General features: G+C 40.7%; 1 protein-coding gene across 1 annotated transcript in view; it reads right to left on the bottom strand.

The window, feature by feature from the left end:
• The window catches only part of LOC149164242 (histone acetyltransferase of the MYST family 1-like), a 168,849-nt gene that overhangs the window by 128,896 nt on the left and 23,731 nt on the right, over window positions 1–16,222 (bottom strand). The window contains exons 2-3 of the mRNA XM_089432001.1: window positions 10,038–10,126; window positions 9,636–9,695 (exon numbers count right to left, since the gene is read on the bottom strand). Coding sequence (XP_089288127.1) covers window positions 9,636–9,695; window positions 10,038–10,126 — 149 coding nt within the window. The remainder of the gene's footprint in view (window positions 1–9,635; window positions 9,696–10,037; window positions 10,127–16,222) is intronic.

Genomic DNA, 16,222 nt, shown 5'->3' with positions numbered 1-16,222 from the left:
CATTTTTTGGACCACCATACAAGCCAATCATAAGCTTCCCCTTCCAAGGTGTTAGAGGATGAATTCACTTTGTCTTGTTGCCAAAGCTTCCCATTCAAGTGTGAAGTTGTTTACATTTTCTTTTAGTTGGGGATGCACGAATTTGTTGCACAAGTCATCATCTTCTTTGTCATGGAACCTTTTTAATAAGGCAATTGTGAAACTTTGCCGATGAAAGGAACAAGCATCACAATTTTTGGACCACCATACAAGCCAATCATAAGCTTTCCCTTTTAAGGTGTTGGAGGCCATCATTCTTTTTTCTCGTTCACCTAATGGGGGATTTGATTCAAAGGTACTTTCCATTTTGTTGATCCAAATAATGGCTCCTCTATGGTCCTTACCATCATATTTCGATAACTTTTTTTTTATTTTTTGAGTCTCTCTAATGAAAACTTGAGTTATGCATAATGCCTAAAAAGTCACCTCATGTGCTTCTTGATGTCTTTGATCACTTGAATTTTGTGATTTTGGACTTCGTGTTAGTCTTTGGTAGACTAAGGTTTCTGCAAACACTGTGTCTACCCATTCAATCAATTGCTCAATTATTTCACAATGTTCATTAAGTCTCTTCATTGTTTCATCCTTAACATCACCCTTCATTCCTAGTTGTTCTTTCCATTCATTATTGAAGAGTACCAATATCTTCTTCCCCTGTTCTATCAACTCATTGATTTTGTTCTCCCTTTCTAATAAATTAATAATCAATCGATTTTGTCATTCATGTATTTTTGCCCCTTTTCCACATTGTCAATAGGACGCCTTGTGTTGTTGACTTCATCTCTATATCGATTAACCTCTGTATGTAATTCGTCATTGTCAACCATCTCAGTTTGTCGTTTTTCTTTGCAAACTTTTATTTTTATTTTATTTTTTAAACCTTTTATATTTATAAAAAAAAGTACTTAAATTAGTTTTTGAAAAGGTAAACTTTTCCTCCTTTAGAAAGAAAATATAAAAAACAAAAACAAAAACTAAAAAAAAAAAAACTTTTATATTAAATCTCACATAAAAAGGGACACTACGTGTACAAATTGTCATGTCCTTATGTATGAATGCACGGAACACAATGATAATTTAAAGTGAGAACATAAGATGACAGCGTATGGTACCCAAACCCAATAAGCAACTGTCAATGTAAGGAATTACGTGGCTCAACAAAATTTAGAGATATACAAAAGCAATTGGCAATGGGTAAGAGAATGGTACAACGGCTAAACATGCAATAGTGGTAAAGCGATCAGACATGGGAATGACAGCAGCGAGTGTACAACAAATGGGTGGAGTGCGTTGGAGGTACAACCAATGACTATTGTATGCCCATTCTTCAACGGATGCTATACAAAAAACGATGATTGTAAAGTGTATGGAGAACAAGCAAAGCGCAATGAAACATAAGAAGATTGAAGAATTTAACCCTCAATTTTGGTCCAATTAATGGCTTTGATACCAATGTGGTAAATAGTCCCTATTTACTCTTGAAGACAGAATTATTCCGCAAATATAAATATATAGATTGATAAAAATGATGTTACAATGAGCTGCATGACAGTCTACTTATAACATTGATTGGTTATGAGGTGAAGGGGTATGTACCCTTTGACTTTTCATTAACTAATTAACCTATTATTATTTATTATTATTATTATTATATTTATAATAGAATACCCTAAGGGGACACATCTTCAAAATTCATTGTGGAGGAACAATATCCTAGCAAGGAAGATCCATCTTTAGCCAAGTGAGCATAGAAAGGAACCATTTGTGTTGAGCTATCTACATCAAGCTCTCAAAATCCTAGGATGCACCCACTCAAGATTCCTTTGAGACAGCTCTATGTCAGTTCCCATTGACTCCAAATAGAGATATATCAGCATATATCATGATCTTATAGGAACTGACATGTGTGCCACCTTTACGAGCCGAAGACAGAGATGCACCTCATTTTTAGGTAACCCCATATTATGAGATCAAAGGACGTTATCACTGCCTATATAAGGACTCGGGGTGCTCCCTCTCTACTTTGTTCCAACACCAAGACCAAAGATGCTTAGCCCTCTTCATTAGGAAAATCCTCAGCCACAGATCTCATCTTTTGTATGCCATGCCCTCACCAACGATGACTAGACTAATCACCACAGACTTCCCTATTGCTCCACCAAACCAAAGCAACAAGCAACAGGCACAACCGAAGAGTGTACCAGATAGTTGAATGGTGAGACCTCGAGTTTCTCCTCAACCTCTCCCTCTAGGACACCAACCAATATTATTGAGACCAGCTCAAAGGTGTTGGACCATATATCAAGCCACACGTTCTCAAAGCATTAGAGAGATCAACGCTAGATGGGTCAAGAGTAGAGGGCCTCCTCGGCAAACTACTTCCTATTTCCATAGGCGCGGCCAAAGATCCATTCGAAGTTTCCTTCTTTCCACCTCAGATGCTAGGAGTTTTCCTCGCTCATACACCCCCACAAGATCATACAACTGGACCCTCAATGGTTTCAAAGGACTCTGATAGCAAGCCAATGCCCCATTCACCCCATTGCCCTCAACCATCAAACTTGAGAGACCTTGGCATCATTAGCCTCATCGTCTGATCTCTCTCTCTATTGACAGGTTCTTGAGTTGTCCACCTTTTCTATCTTGAACAAACTCATTCAGTATTTTGTATCACCATAACTTTGTCACGGTTTTCTACATGTCTTGTGATGTTCTACTTCTGTATATTTTTTTTCTTTATATTATTTTCAGCATTTTCTAAGAGTTGAGCTTGCACTCCCACATTATATGCATATTGGTTGTACTCTTCAATCCCATTGACCTACTTTTGTGGTCAGTCATCGAACATTAATAAAATTATCTCACCTAATCTTATCTTCTAAGCCAATCAGTCTTTACTGCCTACATAAAGGTATTGTTGAAGCAGCTTGAAACTCGGATATCTTAATATAATTATGTTTCTGTTAGAAAAACATGCTGCAATTTAATGTTATTATGTCTACTACAAGTAAACTGTCATGAATGTGTTATGTAAAAATTAATTAGGGTAATTTTAAGTTGATTAGATGAAAGGGCACGATCATAAGATCATGCCCTTTTGTTAAAATTGGCAACTAGGGCCAAATTCCCTGTGGGTCATCTTATTCATGGCTGATAATATTTTTATTAGATTCCTCTTGTCGAGAGGTGTAGGATTGATCTAAAGATCATCCGATTCCAATAAGTATTTATGGAGATATGAATTTATTTTGATTATGGAATAATTATCAAGTCGACCTACAACTCATGTAGGCTCAGAAGCCCAACAGTCGCATCTATTCAAACATCAACAGTTGTGTATAAATACAGGAGGTCTTTTCCTCATTTGGACTCACTCATCTCATCACATCTCTCTATCTCTCTCCTGCGCAGAAAAAAGACTCTCTCACATGTGGAAGGAAGGACGCAGTTTTAGGACAGCAACTACAGAACCTAAGTTTGACCAGCGTTGACCAAAAGACTCCCTCCTCAGAACTGCGTTGTAGGTCCATCTGGATCTCCTCTGAAGGCCGCATTTTTTGGTGGTGGAATCAAGCCGATCCGACGGTCGATTTGCAAGATACTGTCTGCCCTAGTTTGGTTGATCTAGGGTTTATTGCTGCTGATGTAAATCAGATTTATGTACTATTTATCTCTGCTGGAATATTGAAGATAAAGGAAGATTTGATCAAAGGGTTTCCCCACATTGGGGTTTGTCCTTGGCTAGCCACCACATCGTGTGTCTCTTGTCTTGGCTTGTTTTCTATCGATCATTTAATGTTCTATCTGCACTTTATTTTATGTACATGTGATTGTTAATCTGTGGATAACAATAAGAAAGATAAGTAAACTTTTATAGGCATAGAACATACCATAACCTAACATGGTATCATAGCTGAGGTGAAGACAAAGCCCGAGCAAGAGCAAGAGCAATCACCGAAGAGAAGATTGGCAAGGCTATCCTAAAAGAACTATGGGGTCCTCATCACTCTTTCCTGCCGAGGACAAGCTCCTTGAGAAAGCTGACTATTACGGATGGAAGATGTCTATCAATCTAACCCTAGAAGATCAAGGAGTGTTGCCAGATATACCACCATCTGCTCGATCATAGCCCTTGCAGCTTCACAAGGATGAAACCTATATCAAATGGATGTCAAGATCGCGTTCTTGCATGGTTCGATCAAAGAAGAGGTCTACGTGGAGCAATCCAAAGGATTTGAGATTTATGATCAAAAATCTCATGTATGCAGGTTGAAGAAAGCTCTCTATGCGTTGAAGCAAGCACCTCGAGCATGGTCTGAGAGGATCGATAGCTACTTGATGAAGTTGGGATTCACTAGGAGTGAAGCCGATCCTAACCTTTACTTTAAGGTTGAAAATGACAAACCTCTCATACCGGTGTTGTATGTGGATGACCTCTTCCTAACAGGCGCAGACCCTCTTATTCACAAATGTAAGAGGGAGTTGGCTTCTGAAATTTGAAATGAAGGACCTAGGACTGATGCACTATTTCCTAGGACTCTAAGTTTGGTAGAAGCCAAGGGAAATTTTCCTATCTCAAGGAAAATATGTGGTGAAGATTCTGGAGAGAGATTCGGTATGGTGGATTGCAAGCCCGTAACTACCGCGATGGAGCTTGACTTCAAAAGGTTAAGCAATAGTGCTGCTGGAACTGTTTTGCGAAATGCCACCGAGTATCGTCAACTCGTCGGAGCATTAATGTTCTTAGTGAACTCCCATCCAGACATACGCTTTGCAGTCAACACATTGAGTCAACATATGGTTGAACCTCACCACATACATTGGATTGGTGCCAAGAATCTGTTGAAATATCTTCGTGGCACAATCATTTATGGGTTAAGATACACTGTCGAAGATGTGAGACTACTTGGATATACTGACGTTGATTGGGCAGGCAGTGTGGTGGACCGTAAGAGCACTTTCGGGTGCTGTTTCACCTTGGGATCTGCTTCGATATCCTGGATGAGCAGGAAGCAGAAGTCGGTGGCTTTGAGCACCGCCGAAGTAGAGTATATTGTTGCTAGCATGGCCTCTTGTGAGGTAGTCTAGTTGCGAAAGCTCTTCAATGAGCTGTTTGGATTTACATTGGATACCACCGTGATCCTATGTGACAACCAAAGTGGGATTCGTTTGTCAGAGAATCTCGTATTTCATGATCGCTCCAAGCATATCGATATCAAGTACCACCATATTCGAGATATGGTGCAGCGAGGAGCAATAAGGCTCCAACATATCGGTACAGATGAACAAGTCGCCGACATTCTGACAAAGCCCCTAGGGAAAGTCAAATTCCTGACTTTCTGAGAACAACTTGGTGTTGTTCAAAGACCCTCTGATGAGGGTCCTATATGATGCATTGAGCTCTAAGAGCTTCGGGGGGGGTGCGGGGTACTTCTTGGAGCGACATATGACCATAGGGTGATTCACCATCCCCTGGTGGTATACATGTACACCCCGTGGTGACTATGTAGCAGGATGATTGGTTCTCCTGTGAGGTTTGGATGATGTGTTCTCCATGATGACTATGTAGCAGGATGATTAGTTCTCCTGTGAGGCCTGGATGATGTGTTCTCCATGGCATTTATGTAGCAGAATGATTAGTTCTCATGTGAGGACAGGATTGATTAAGTTCTCCTGTCAAAGCATCCTACCCATGCAGTATGGGACTCATGGGAAGTACCTCTCATCTGATCAATGAGAAAGGAAATGAGGATAGGGACCATAGTAGTATCGATGGACGCATTGCTGTATCTACCGTACTCCCTATGCTAGGATGACCTTCATTGATCTGGGATCAATGATACTAGTCTGGGACCAGTGGTAGGAGTTGTACCCACTATGACGCTGACTTCGGGTCGGTTGAGACTGGTCTGGGACCAGTGGTACATACTCTGAGACTGACTTCGGGTCAGTGAAGGACTGGTCTGGGACCAGTGAGAGTGGTACATACTATGACGCTGACTTCGGGTCGGTTGAGATTGGTCTGGGACCAGTGGTACACTCTCCGAGACTGATGATACTGGTCTGGGACTAGTGGTACACTCTCCGAGACTGATGATACTGGTCTGGGACCAATAGTAGGAGTGGCACCCACTATGACGCTGACTTTGGGTCGGTTGACACTGGTCTGGGACTGGTGGTACACACTCTGAGACTGACTTTGAGTCAGTGGAAGATGATATTGCTCTGGGACCAGTGGTAGGAGTTGTACCCACTATGACGTTGACTTCGGGTCGGATGACACTGGTCTGGGACTAGCGGTACACACTCTGAGACTAACTTTGAGTCAGTATGATAAATCCTCGAATAATTTCTTCCTCTTCATAATTCGGATAAAGCATAACAAAGCAGAGCAAAGCAAATCAAAACAGAACAGAGCAGAGCAGGCAGGATAAAGCAGAGCAGAGCAGGGGTCAAGCTGTACAGGACAGTGCATTTGATGGATGAATAGTAGTGACTGACAGACAGATTGCAGATGGAGTTCTCCCTAGTTGAGAGGGGGTGTTAAAATTGGCAACTAGGGCCAAACTCCATGTGCGTCATCTTAATCATGGCTGATAATATTTTTATTAGATTCCTCTCGTCTAGAGGTGTAGGATTGATCTAAAGATCATCCGATTCCGATAAATATTTATGAAAGTATGAATTTATTTTGATTATGGAATAATTATCAAGCCGACCTACAACTCATGTAGGCTCAGAAGCCCAATATTCGCATCTATTCAAACATCAACAGTGGTGTATAAATACAGGAGGTTTTTTCCTCATTTGGACTCACTCATCTCATCACATCTCTCCAGTGTTGCGGGGGAGCACCCCCCCCCCCCTCGCTCCCTCTCCCGATCCGCGCGGGAGCGGGTCGGGAGCGCGCTCCCGAAATCGCTCCCGATTTCGGGAGCGCGCTCCCTAAAAAAAAATTCGCTCCCTGCCTTTTCGGGAGCGTTTTCGGGAGCGTTTTGCCTTTTTTGCATTTTTTTTTTTTGTAGTAATGTTCGAAATGCAATTTTTTTTGAAAGAAACAAATAGTTTTTGAGTGGGGCAACTTAATGATCAAGTCTAGGCCCTAGTATTGATATGCTATTCATGGTAATGTTAAATTCTTAAAGTAAAAGTGACATTTTCTTTAATTTTCATTTTCATCCTTTTACTTAAATTTTTAACATTACCATGAAATGACTCAGGATGTTTGAGAGTGGTTTCGTCCTCATTGGATTTCATATGGAGAAAGTAGAATTTTAGATTTCATTCAAAATCCAGCAGACTTATCAGTTTTTCAGGATTTCAGGATTGGGGGATTGCAATGTTTCCATTGAATTTTGTCATGTATTAGGGTATGGAACTCATATTTAATCAAGAGTACCAATCCCTCTATGTACCTTGATGTTAGTGACATTGGTTGTCGAACTCCTCTATCATGACCCTTCTAAAAATGTACGCATCACTCAAACAAAATCTTGACTTGACATGCTATGCTTTTTCTATCTTATGTTAATGCTTAGAGGGTGATATTAATGACAAAGATCCCTATACAGATACAAAGGTAATGACAAAGATACCTCTGGATATTAATGCTTGGAGGGTGATATTAATGACAAAGATCCTGATTTTGCAACAAGACTAAAAAATTAGACATTTCTCGTGGTGGCAAGAGGCCCAAGCATAAGAAATAGATAATAGATTTACTTCTCTTCTCTAGTTTCTAGTAGCTTTTATAACTATTGACTCTTTCATATTTATTATGATATTTTTTTAAACAATATATGACAATTTAAGTTTGAAGTTGGCAATTATAACTCATTAGTAATGAATTATGAATATGATGCTTCATGAAAGTTGAAAGTTGTTTCATTTCGTTTCATTTTATAACATTTCATTTCATGTTAGATATTATTTGTTGTAATGGTTACACTTAGCTTACAAGTACAACTTTGGTGATCAATGATGATAAATGTTATATATTGAATTTTGAAAGCTTGAAACTTTAAGATTGATGAATCATGAGACTCAATATGTTGTATGTTACTATGTTACTAACTTGCGGACGTGGTTGATGAAGATTATAACTTCTAGATGATTGTTGTTATATGGTTCAATCTATGCTTTTTTATGTTTTTTATATCTAATTCATCATTCTACATGTTTTTGTTGACATATATGTATCAAAAATTAAAAAATATAAAAAATATATATATTTTTAAAAAATCGCTCCGGGATTCGCTCCCAAACCGGGAGCTTCTGAAAATGGTCGCTCCCGCTCCCGCTCCCGCTCCCAAGTAACATTGCATCTCTCTCTCTCCTGCGCAGAAAAGAGGCTCTTCTCTACTGCGCAGAAAAGAGACTCTCTCTCACACATGTGGAAGGAAGGACACAGTTTTAGGACAGCAACTGCAGAACCTAAGTTTGACCAGCGTTGACCAGAAGACTCCCTCCTCAGAACTGCGTTGTAGGTCCATCTGGATCTCCTCTGAAGGCCACATTTTTTGGTGGTGGAATCAAGCCGATCCGACAGTCGATTTGCAAGATATTGGCTACCCTAGTTTGGCTAATCTAGGGTTTGTTGCTGCTGATGTGAATCAGATTTATGTACTATTTCTCTCTGCTGGATAATTGAAGATAAATGAAGATTTGATCAAAGGATTTCCCCACATTGGGGTTTGTCCCTGGCTAGCCACCACATCTTGTGTCTCTTGTCTTGGCTTGTTTTTTGTCGATCGTTTAATGTTCTATCTACACTTTACTTTATGTACATGTGATTGCTAATCTGTGGATAATAATAAGAAAAATAAGTAAACTGTTATAAGCATAGAACATACCATAACTTAACACCTTTCCCAAAAGGGCACCCATGGCAGTATATAAGCCAGGGACCCTCAATGTAAAATGATCATCAATCAAAAAGTTATAAGTAAAATATATATTTCTGTCAATTAATGGGCTGTTCGCTCCAGAATTTTGGTTAGGATGGTTTAAAGGTCAAATATTCCATTTAGTTGCAACTTGGGAATGTTACCAGATAAAGGCTTAGAAAGGAAATAATGTCAATATGTAGGAAGCTCTTTAGGGGATTGCAGTTTGATCAAATACAAAACTCTATATCAATGGCACCCTTGTGTTTGGCACATGTGCTAGGACAACTATGTTTGCATGTCTATTCAGTTATTTATATAGATCTAGTTTATATTATATTATGAAATGTCCTATGATTTATCTTTTGTTTACTCCATGTATTTTTTCTGTTTATATATGATGAGGGGGGATCAACCAAAAGGGTTTTGTGTGCATCAGAATGGTACAAAATAACTGAGTCTACAGAAGAGATAAGACACAACCACTTTGCATTTTACAATTTCAAGAATATTATTTTAAAAATTAACTAACATAAATTCAACGTGTTTATATTTATAATATAACTCTGAAATCAAGTGTAAAAGAGGAGAGTAAAAAACTTTTACAGTGCATAACTAGAACATAGGAAATGCATTTGACATGCTTTGGATATATATTATATTCTAGTTCGTCTATAGACTTAATGGAGACAATATATGTCAAATCCTTACCTCCACATGAGTTTCATCTATCTTTCTTTTTTGATGGCGGGTCATTTTCAAGCTTCCCGCCTGCAAAAATCACCAGGGATATAAAAAATAAGTATCATAGCTTCCAGTGTTTCGATTTGCAAATGTTTTTTCTTTTGAGATTAACCTACTACATGAAATGTTGAATGATTCTGATAGTAATGATAATAAAAGCACATTCACAACCAGTAGTAACAGGAAAACATTTCAATGTGGTTAATCAGAAAAGACCAAATTGTAACCAAGCCTGAGAAACAATAATAACCCCAGGGGTTGTGGGGGTGTGGGGTGTGCAACCACAATTATCACCCATGCAAGTAAAAATTTGATTGTATATCATTGATGAAAGAACTACAACATTTTTGTGAAAAAATTTGAACATACCTTGTCATCAACCTTCTCATCCGCATCAGTCTCCACAGAGTCCAGTTCAAGTTGTTCAAGCTTCACCCATTCATCAAGTCGTCTATTGACTGCAGTCCAAAAAGTTTTGAGTCCATATTCCATGGAGTCTCAAGATCACTACACTACAACAGGAGCCTGAAGGATGTACTGATTTTCATCCCAATTCAGCTAATTTTGTTATCTAATGACTATAGAGTGCAATAAGATACTAAATTTACTGGTAAAACATTGAAGTCATTATGTGTAGATCATGAAATAAAGAACACATGCAATCCAAAAAGTTTTGAGTCCATATTCCATGGATTCTCAAGATCACTATACTACAACAGGAGCTTGAAATATGTAATGATTTCCATCCCAATTCAGCTAATTTTGTTATCTAATGACCATAAAATGCATTAAGCTGCTAAATTTACTGGTAAAACATTATAGTCATTAAGTGTAGATCATGAAATAACGAACTCGTGCCAGTAAGATATTAAAATATATTGGATGCATAGTTGTTAGTAATTGTTGTATTTGTAATCATGTTCAACGGCAAAAGGTGAGCAAAATGACAAGGAACTTCTGTCAAAGAAAATGTTCATTTTTCAAAAAATGCAAAGTCCTATGCAATAGTACCCAAGTGATAGGCCACCTTTAGGCTTTGACAGCCAAGAGTAGTAGATCAATTGTGTCAAAACTGCAAGCATATAGAGGCATTTTTTCTAAGGAAAGCTTTGAGGGGAAACTCCCAGGCACTTCCCTGCATTCAGAGATTGTACCCAGTGCAAACCCATTGGCACTGATTATGACACCTCACCCCGCAGGGATAATAAGAGTACACAACAGAGGCAGCCAGCTCGGAGAATCAACGGGAGACCTCCTACATGAAGCTCAAAGTACTCAACCACTTGAGCTAGCCCCAGGCTACAAGCAAGATGAGGCATTTGTCCTAATTGCATTCATGAATGCAGGCATTGTCCCTTGCTCGAGTGCATTTTGAAGGCAGGTAAACATGATAATATTAGAATTTAGATCTAGGATCAATTATTATTTAATCATAAGCACAGCATAGAACAAGTGACAAGACCCATGAAATGCTCTCAAAAGCAAATAATCAATAAGCTAAAAATTTTGAGTTGAATGATACAATGTGCACAAGGCCCCTATATCCATATAAACAACAAATGATGAGACCTGTGACCAGTCACATCACTGGTTAGAATTATTTAACTCTATGTAAGATTAATTAACATTAGCATCTGTTGATTTGGGGTAGCATCGGATGTTCTCTAGCCATGAACACTAGTGGAGAGGCTAAAGCACATGAGATCTCCAAGACCCAGAAATGGTTTGGGGAAATTCCACCCAGTTAGAGAGATATTAAATTAATTAATATTTTAATGGAGTTCCTAAATCTAAACTTAAGAAAATTAAAATATTGATGGGTATTAATATAAAACTGGGTGAGAATGTTCTAAATGACATGGATCAAGTCAGATCTAATCTTAGCTGTTGATTAGGGACTTAATCTCGGTTGTTGAAGACTCAACTGGAAAATTATAAGAGGAGGCTTGAGGGTCAGTTGGAGATACACCAAGATTGATCAGTCAATTCGATTTTCTGGAGCAGGGTTTGCTGAGAAAATTCGAACAAGTGATCTGAGCTGTAGTGAGGGGCAGTGAGTACATAGCAGAGGCTAAGATAGTGTTAGAGGGCCAACACAGTGACTGAGGAGGCTACGCAGAGGCAGCTAGAGACTGCACAGAAGCTGAGGGGCCTGCGTGGGTGACACATCCTGTGTGGGTGACACAGAAGGCCAGAGACCTGACGCAAAGAGGCATAGGGCTGACGCAAGGGGTTCGAGAGCTACGCAGAGGCTATCAGGGCTGACACAAAGCCTTAGAGAAGCACTGGAAGGATTTTCGTGGGGCAGACTAGTGTTGAGAATCTGAATATCTACTTCCGAGGAGAGGTATTATTGCCGTGTAGAAATCTCTGTTGGGTGAGCCAGTTTGGCACCCTAGTTGTACTCAAGAAATCTGCATAATAATAAAACCCTCAGAATTGTTGCACCGATTTTCCCGCATTGGGTTTTTCTGGGGACGATTGTCCAAAAATAACGATGTCCCTTGTGTGTTTGTCTATTATTTCAATTGATGATCTATATATGAGTTGAGACTGCATGTGTGTTTATTTTCAATATTTATATGTATAAATAACTCGTTAAGTAATAAACAAGTAGGTGAAATAAACCAAATAATGCAATAGGAATTTCTGACGTGTCAGACTTAGAAATTTCAACATGGTATCAAAGCATTGCAGATCACAGGAGAACTGAAGGCACCAGCAGAAATTAGAAAATTTGCAGCAGAAACAGTTGTCCCGAGAGACAGAGTTGTTCCTAAGCAGAAGGCAGCAGAGAAGGAGTGACACAGAGGGCCTGCATCATCATTTCGAGCTAGAGAGAGGGCCAGTGCAGAGGCAGAGAGAGGCAGAAGAGGCTCACGAAGAGCCATGTCATCCTACTCAATCAGGTAGGCTTGACGCAGTTGGCCAGAGGAGTGATTCAACCATTTCTCGGGATTTCGCAGAGCTGGAAGGCTCAGTTTCTTCAGTTGTTGGGGCATAGGTAGTTGTGGGCAAATTGTGGATTAGGAAGCTGGTGGGGTGTTGTTGTTGTCGAAGCAGAACAGTACCTAACGGGACAGAACCAAGGTAGAGGGAGTCGTTGCCTTGACAGATTTCTAGCCAAGAAATCCAGATCCAAGTTGCAGTTGCAAAGAGGATCGGAGAGGAGCGAATCGACAGTTGGCGAGAAGATTTCCAGCAAGGAAATCAAGACTCAAAGGGAGTCTAGGAGAGAACTTCCAGGAGGGATGTCAAGATTCACAGGGAGTCTAGGAGAGAACTTCCAGGAGGAAAGTCGAGACTCGGAGGGCGTCCAGAAAAGGAGCGGAGATGGCAATGAACGGACTGAAGGATCAGGACAGGTTGGTCGGGGCCTCCAACTTTGTCATCTGGAAGGCTAGGATCCTGTCTGTTTTGGATAGACATCGCATCAACGGCTTCGCCTTGAGAACTGTGGCTATCCCAGTCGACCCAGCTAATAATGAAAGGTATGAGGATGCAATGGCGAAGGCAAAGTGCATAATCCTTGATGGGGTTAAGGATCATGTAGTACCACATATTGTCAAGAAGAACACGACAAAGGAGATGTGGGATACCTTGACGACATTGTATCAGGGCACTTCCGTGTAGAGAAAGATGTTGCTGGAGAATTAGATGTGGTCGTATCAGATGTAGAAAGGGGAGCAGATAGATCTATACCTCAGCAGGTTGCAAGAGATTCGAGACCAACTTACTTCCATAAGGGCCACACCGGATCAAGAGTTCATGGTGAGGATTGCCCTGAATGCAGTCTCTGAGGATTAGAAGACATTTGTCCAAAGCATTTTGGGCAAATCTGATCTTCCAGGATGGGAAGAGATGTGAGCAACTCTTCGCCAAGAAGAGATCAGACATTGACCAAGGCGAGTAGCAGCAAAGGAGGTCGAATCAAGAAAGAGGAGGAGGAGGATGCGGCCTTCGCATCTGCAGGATAGCAAGGGAAGAGGAAGAAGAAGGGCATTTCCAAGGTGAAGTGCTTCCATTGTGGGGAGTTGGGTCATTATGCAACCCAGTGTCCTAGGAAGAAGAATAAGGGAGAGGCTTCTAACTCCAAGGCAACTTTGGCTAAGGCGGAGAAAGAAGTCGAGACTGATGACGACTGTTCCATGACTGCTCATGCACCTCTAGAGAAGAGGTGGGGAGACATCGAGCTGTAGTCAGGAGGACTACAGAAGATGAGGGGCAGGATCCTAGAGGTAACCAAACTCTTGGATCATATCCAGCTACAGGAGCCGCGAATGACAGTAGCAAGATGACAGATGTTGGTAGAAGCATGATGCGGATGGAGCAACAAGGCAATGCTAGGCTGGGGTCTGTAGCAGCACAGTGGGGGTTGCAGCAATGCAAGATGCATAGAGGTGTTTGTTGCAGTGTGAGATGCACAGTGGAGGTTGCAGCAATGTGAGAGGTACGGAGGTGGTTGCAGCAACGCAGAGGCAGCAGAGGGAGCACCAAATAACAACAGAGGTAGCTTCAGCATCAGGAAGCTTCCAGACTGACAAGGATGTCAGGACTTGGGTAGATCAGTTGCTTACTTCTCGGTAACTGAGTTGCAGTGGTAGTGCTATGGGCAGTATGATGTAGGATGTTCAGAGGGAGCTGCAATACAGATGTAGCAGTGGCAGTGGCAGAGACATGGGTAGCAGTACAGGAGGCAACAGTGCAATGGATGTTGGGCATGCCAAGTATTAGCACAAGTACCGGTGCTGGATGATCAGTGTGATGTTCAGTGGTGGAGCATTACTAGAGCACATTCCTTGCTAAGAGGGAGTGTTGATTTGAGGTAGCATCAAATGTGCGCTAGCCATGAAAACCGGTGGAGAAGCTAAAGCACATGATATCTCCAAGACCCAGAAATGGTTTGGGGAAATTCCACCCGATTAAATAAATATTAAAATAATTAATATTTTTAATGGAGTTCCTAAGTCTAAACCTAGGAAAATTAAAATATTAATGGGTATTAATATAAAACTAGGTGAGAATGTTCTAAATGACATGGATCAAGCCAAATCTAATCTTAGTCGTTGATTAGGGACTTAATCTCGGTCGTTGAAGACTCAACAAGAAAAGTATAAGAGGAGGTTTGAGGGTCAGTAAGAGATACACCAAGATTGATCAATCAGTTAGATTTTCTGGAGCGGGGTTTGTTGAGAAAATTCGAACAAGTGATCTGAGTTGCAACGAGGGTCAGTGAGTACATAGCAGAGAGGCAGAGATAGTGCCAGAGGGCTAGCGCAGTGACTGAGGAGGCTACACAGAGGCAGCTAGAGACTGCGCAGAGGCTGAGGGGCCTGCGTGGGTGACGCAGAAGGCCAGAGAGCTGACGCAGAGAGGCAGAGGGCTGACGCAAGGGGTTCCAGAGCTACGCAGAGGCTAGCAGAAGCGTCGGAAGGATTTTCGTGGGGCAAACTAGTGTTGAGAAGCTGAATATCTGCGTCCGAGAAGAGGTATTACTGCCATGTAGAAATCTTTGTTGGGTGAGCCAGTTTGGCATCCTAATTGTTCTCAAGAAATCTGCATAATAATAAAACCCTCAAAACTGTTGCACCGATTTTCCCACATTGGGTTTTTCCAGGGACAATTGTCCAAAAATAACGGTTTCCCTTGTGTGTTAGTCTATTATTTCAGTTGATGATCTGTATATGAGTTGAGACTGCATTTGTGTTTATTTTCAGTATTTATATGGATAAATAACTTGTTAAGGAATAAACAAGTAGGTGAAATAAACCAGATAATGCAGTAAGGATTTCTGACATGTCAAACTTAGAAATTTCAACAGCATCCTCCCTTAAGTTTGACTTCGAGGTAAGGAAGAAGTGTTACTATTATCACCCTTAAAAGACAACTTCCTTCATCCCAAGCTGAGAATGCAAATTCATAGTTTAGCCTTTGTCAACAATCTGGAGAAAAGTACATCCATAGAACAAGATCTCACTGGAGAGTACATCTACAAAACTATAACCATCCAAACATCTTCACAAGAACCTCTTTGGAATTGGAGAAACAAAGACAGGTTTAGACCAGTGTTACTGGGAACAACCCCCCCAGGGCCCGCCTCCCCCTGCCACGCTGAAACCATGCTCCAAAGGAGAGCACCCCTGGGAGCGTGCTCTCGACCATTGAGACATTCCCTGCCAATTTGAGAGCATGACGCTCCCAAAGTCAAGGAGGACGCTCCTAATTCACTCCCAAGTTGCTCCCTACACACTCCCTAAGAAGGGTGGATGCTCCCACACATTAATGAAAAATTATAATTTTTTCTAATGTTTAGGTAGAGCTAGGAACTAGGGTAGGTTTATGATTAAGGGGAAAAGTCAGGATGAAAAAAAATCTCTTCCCTCTCTTTTACTCATTCTTTCATCTTTGTTTGCTTGAACTTAAAGTGAAGAAAACAAATATGGGCTTGGAGGAGAGAGAAAAGGAGATCTTGGAGCTTTGGAGGAGAGGGCAAAGGAGAGCTTGGAGGAGTGAAAAAGGAGGAGCTTCAAGGAAAGAAGGGCTGCCATCTATTT

The sequence above is a fragment of the Pinus tabuliformis genome, chromosome 5_1 (assembly GCF_031772625.1).
Source record: "Pinus tabuliformis cultivar Carrire ecotype Pingquan chromosome 5_1, CPIR1, whole genome shotgun sequence".
Lineage (NCBI taxonomy): Eukaryota > Viridiplantae > Streptophyta > Pinopsida > Pinales > Pinaceae > Pinus > Pinus tabuliformis.
The sequence above is the reverse complement of the archived record's forward strand: the minus strand, read 5'-3'. Positions and strand labels throughout refer to the sequence as shown.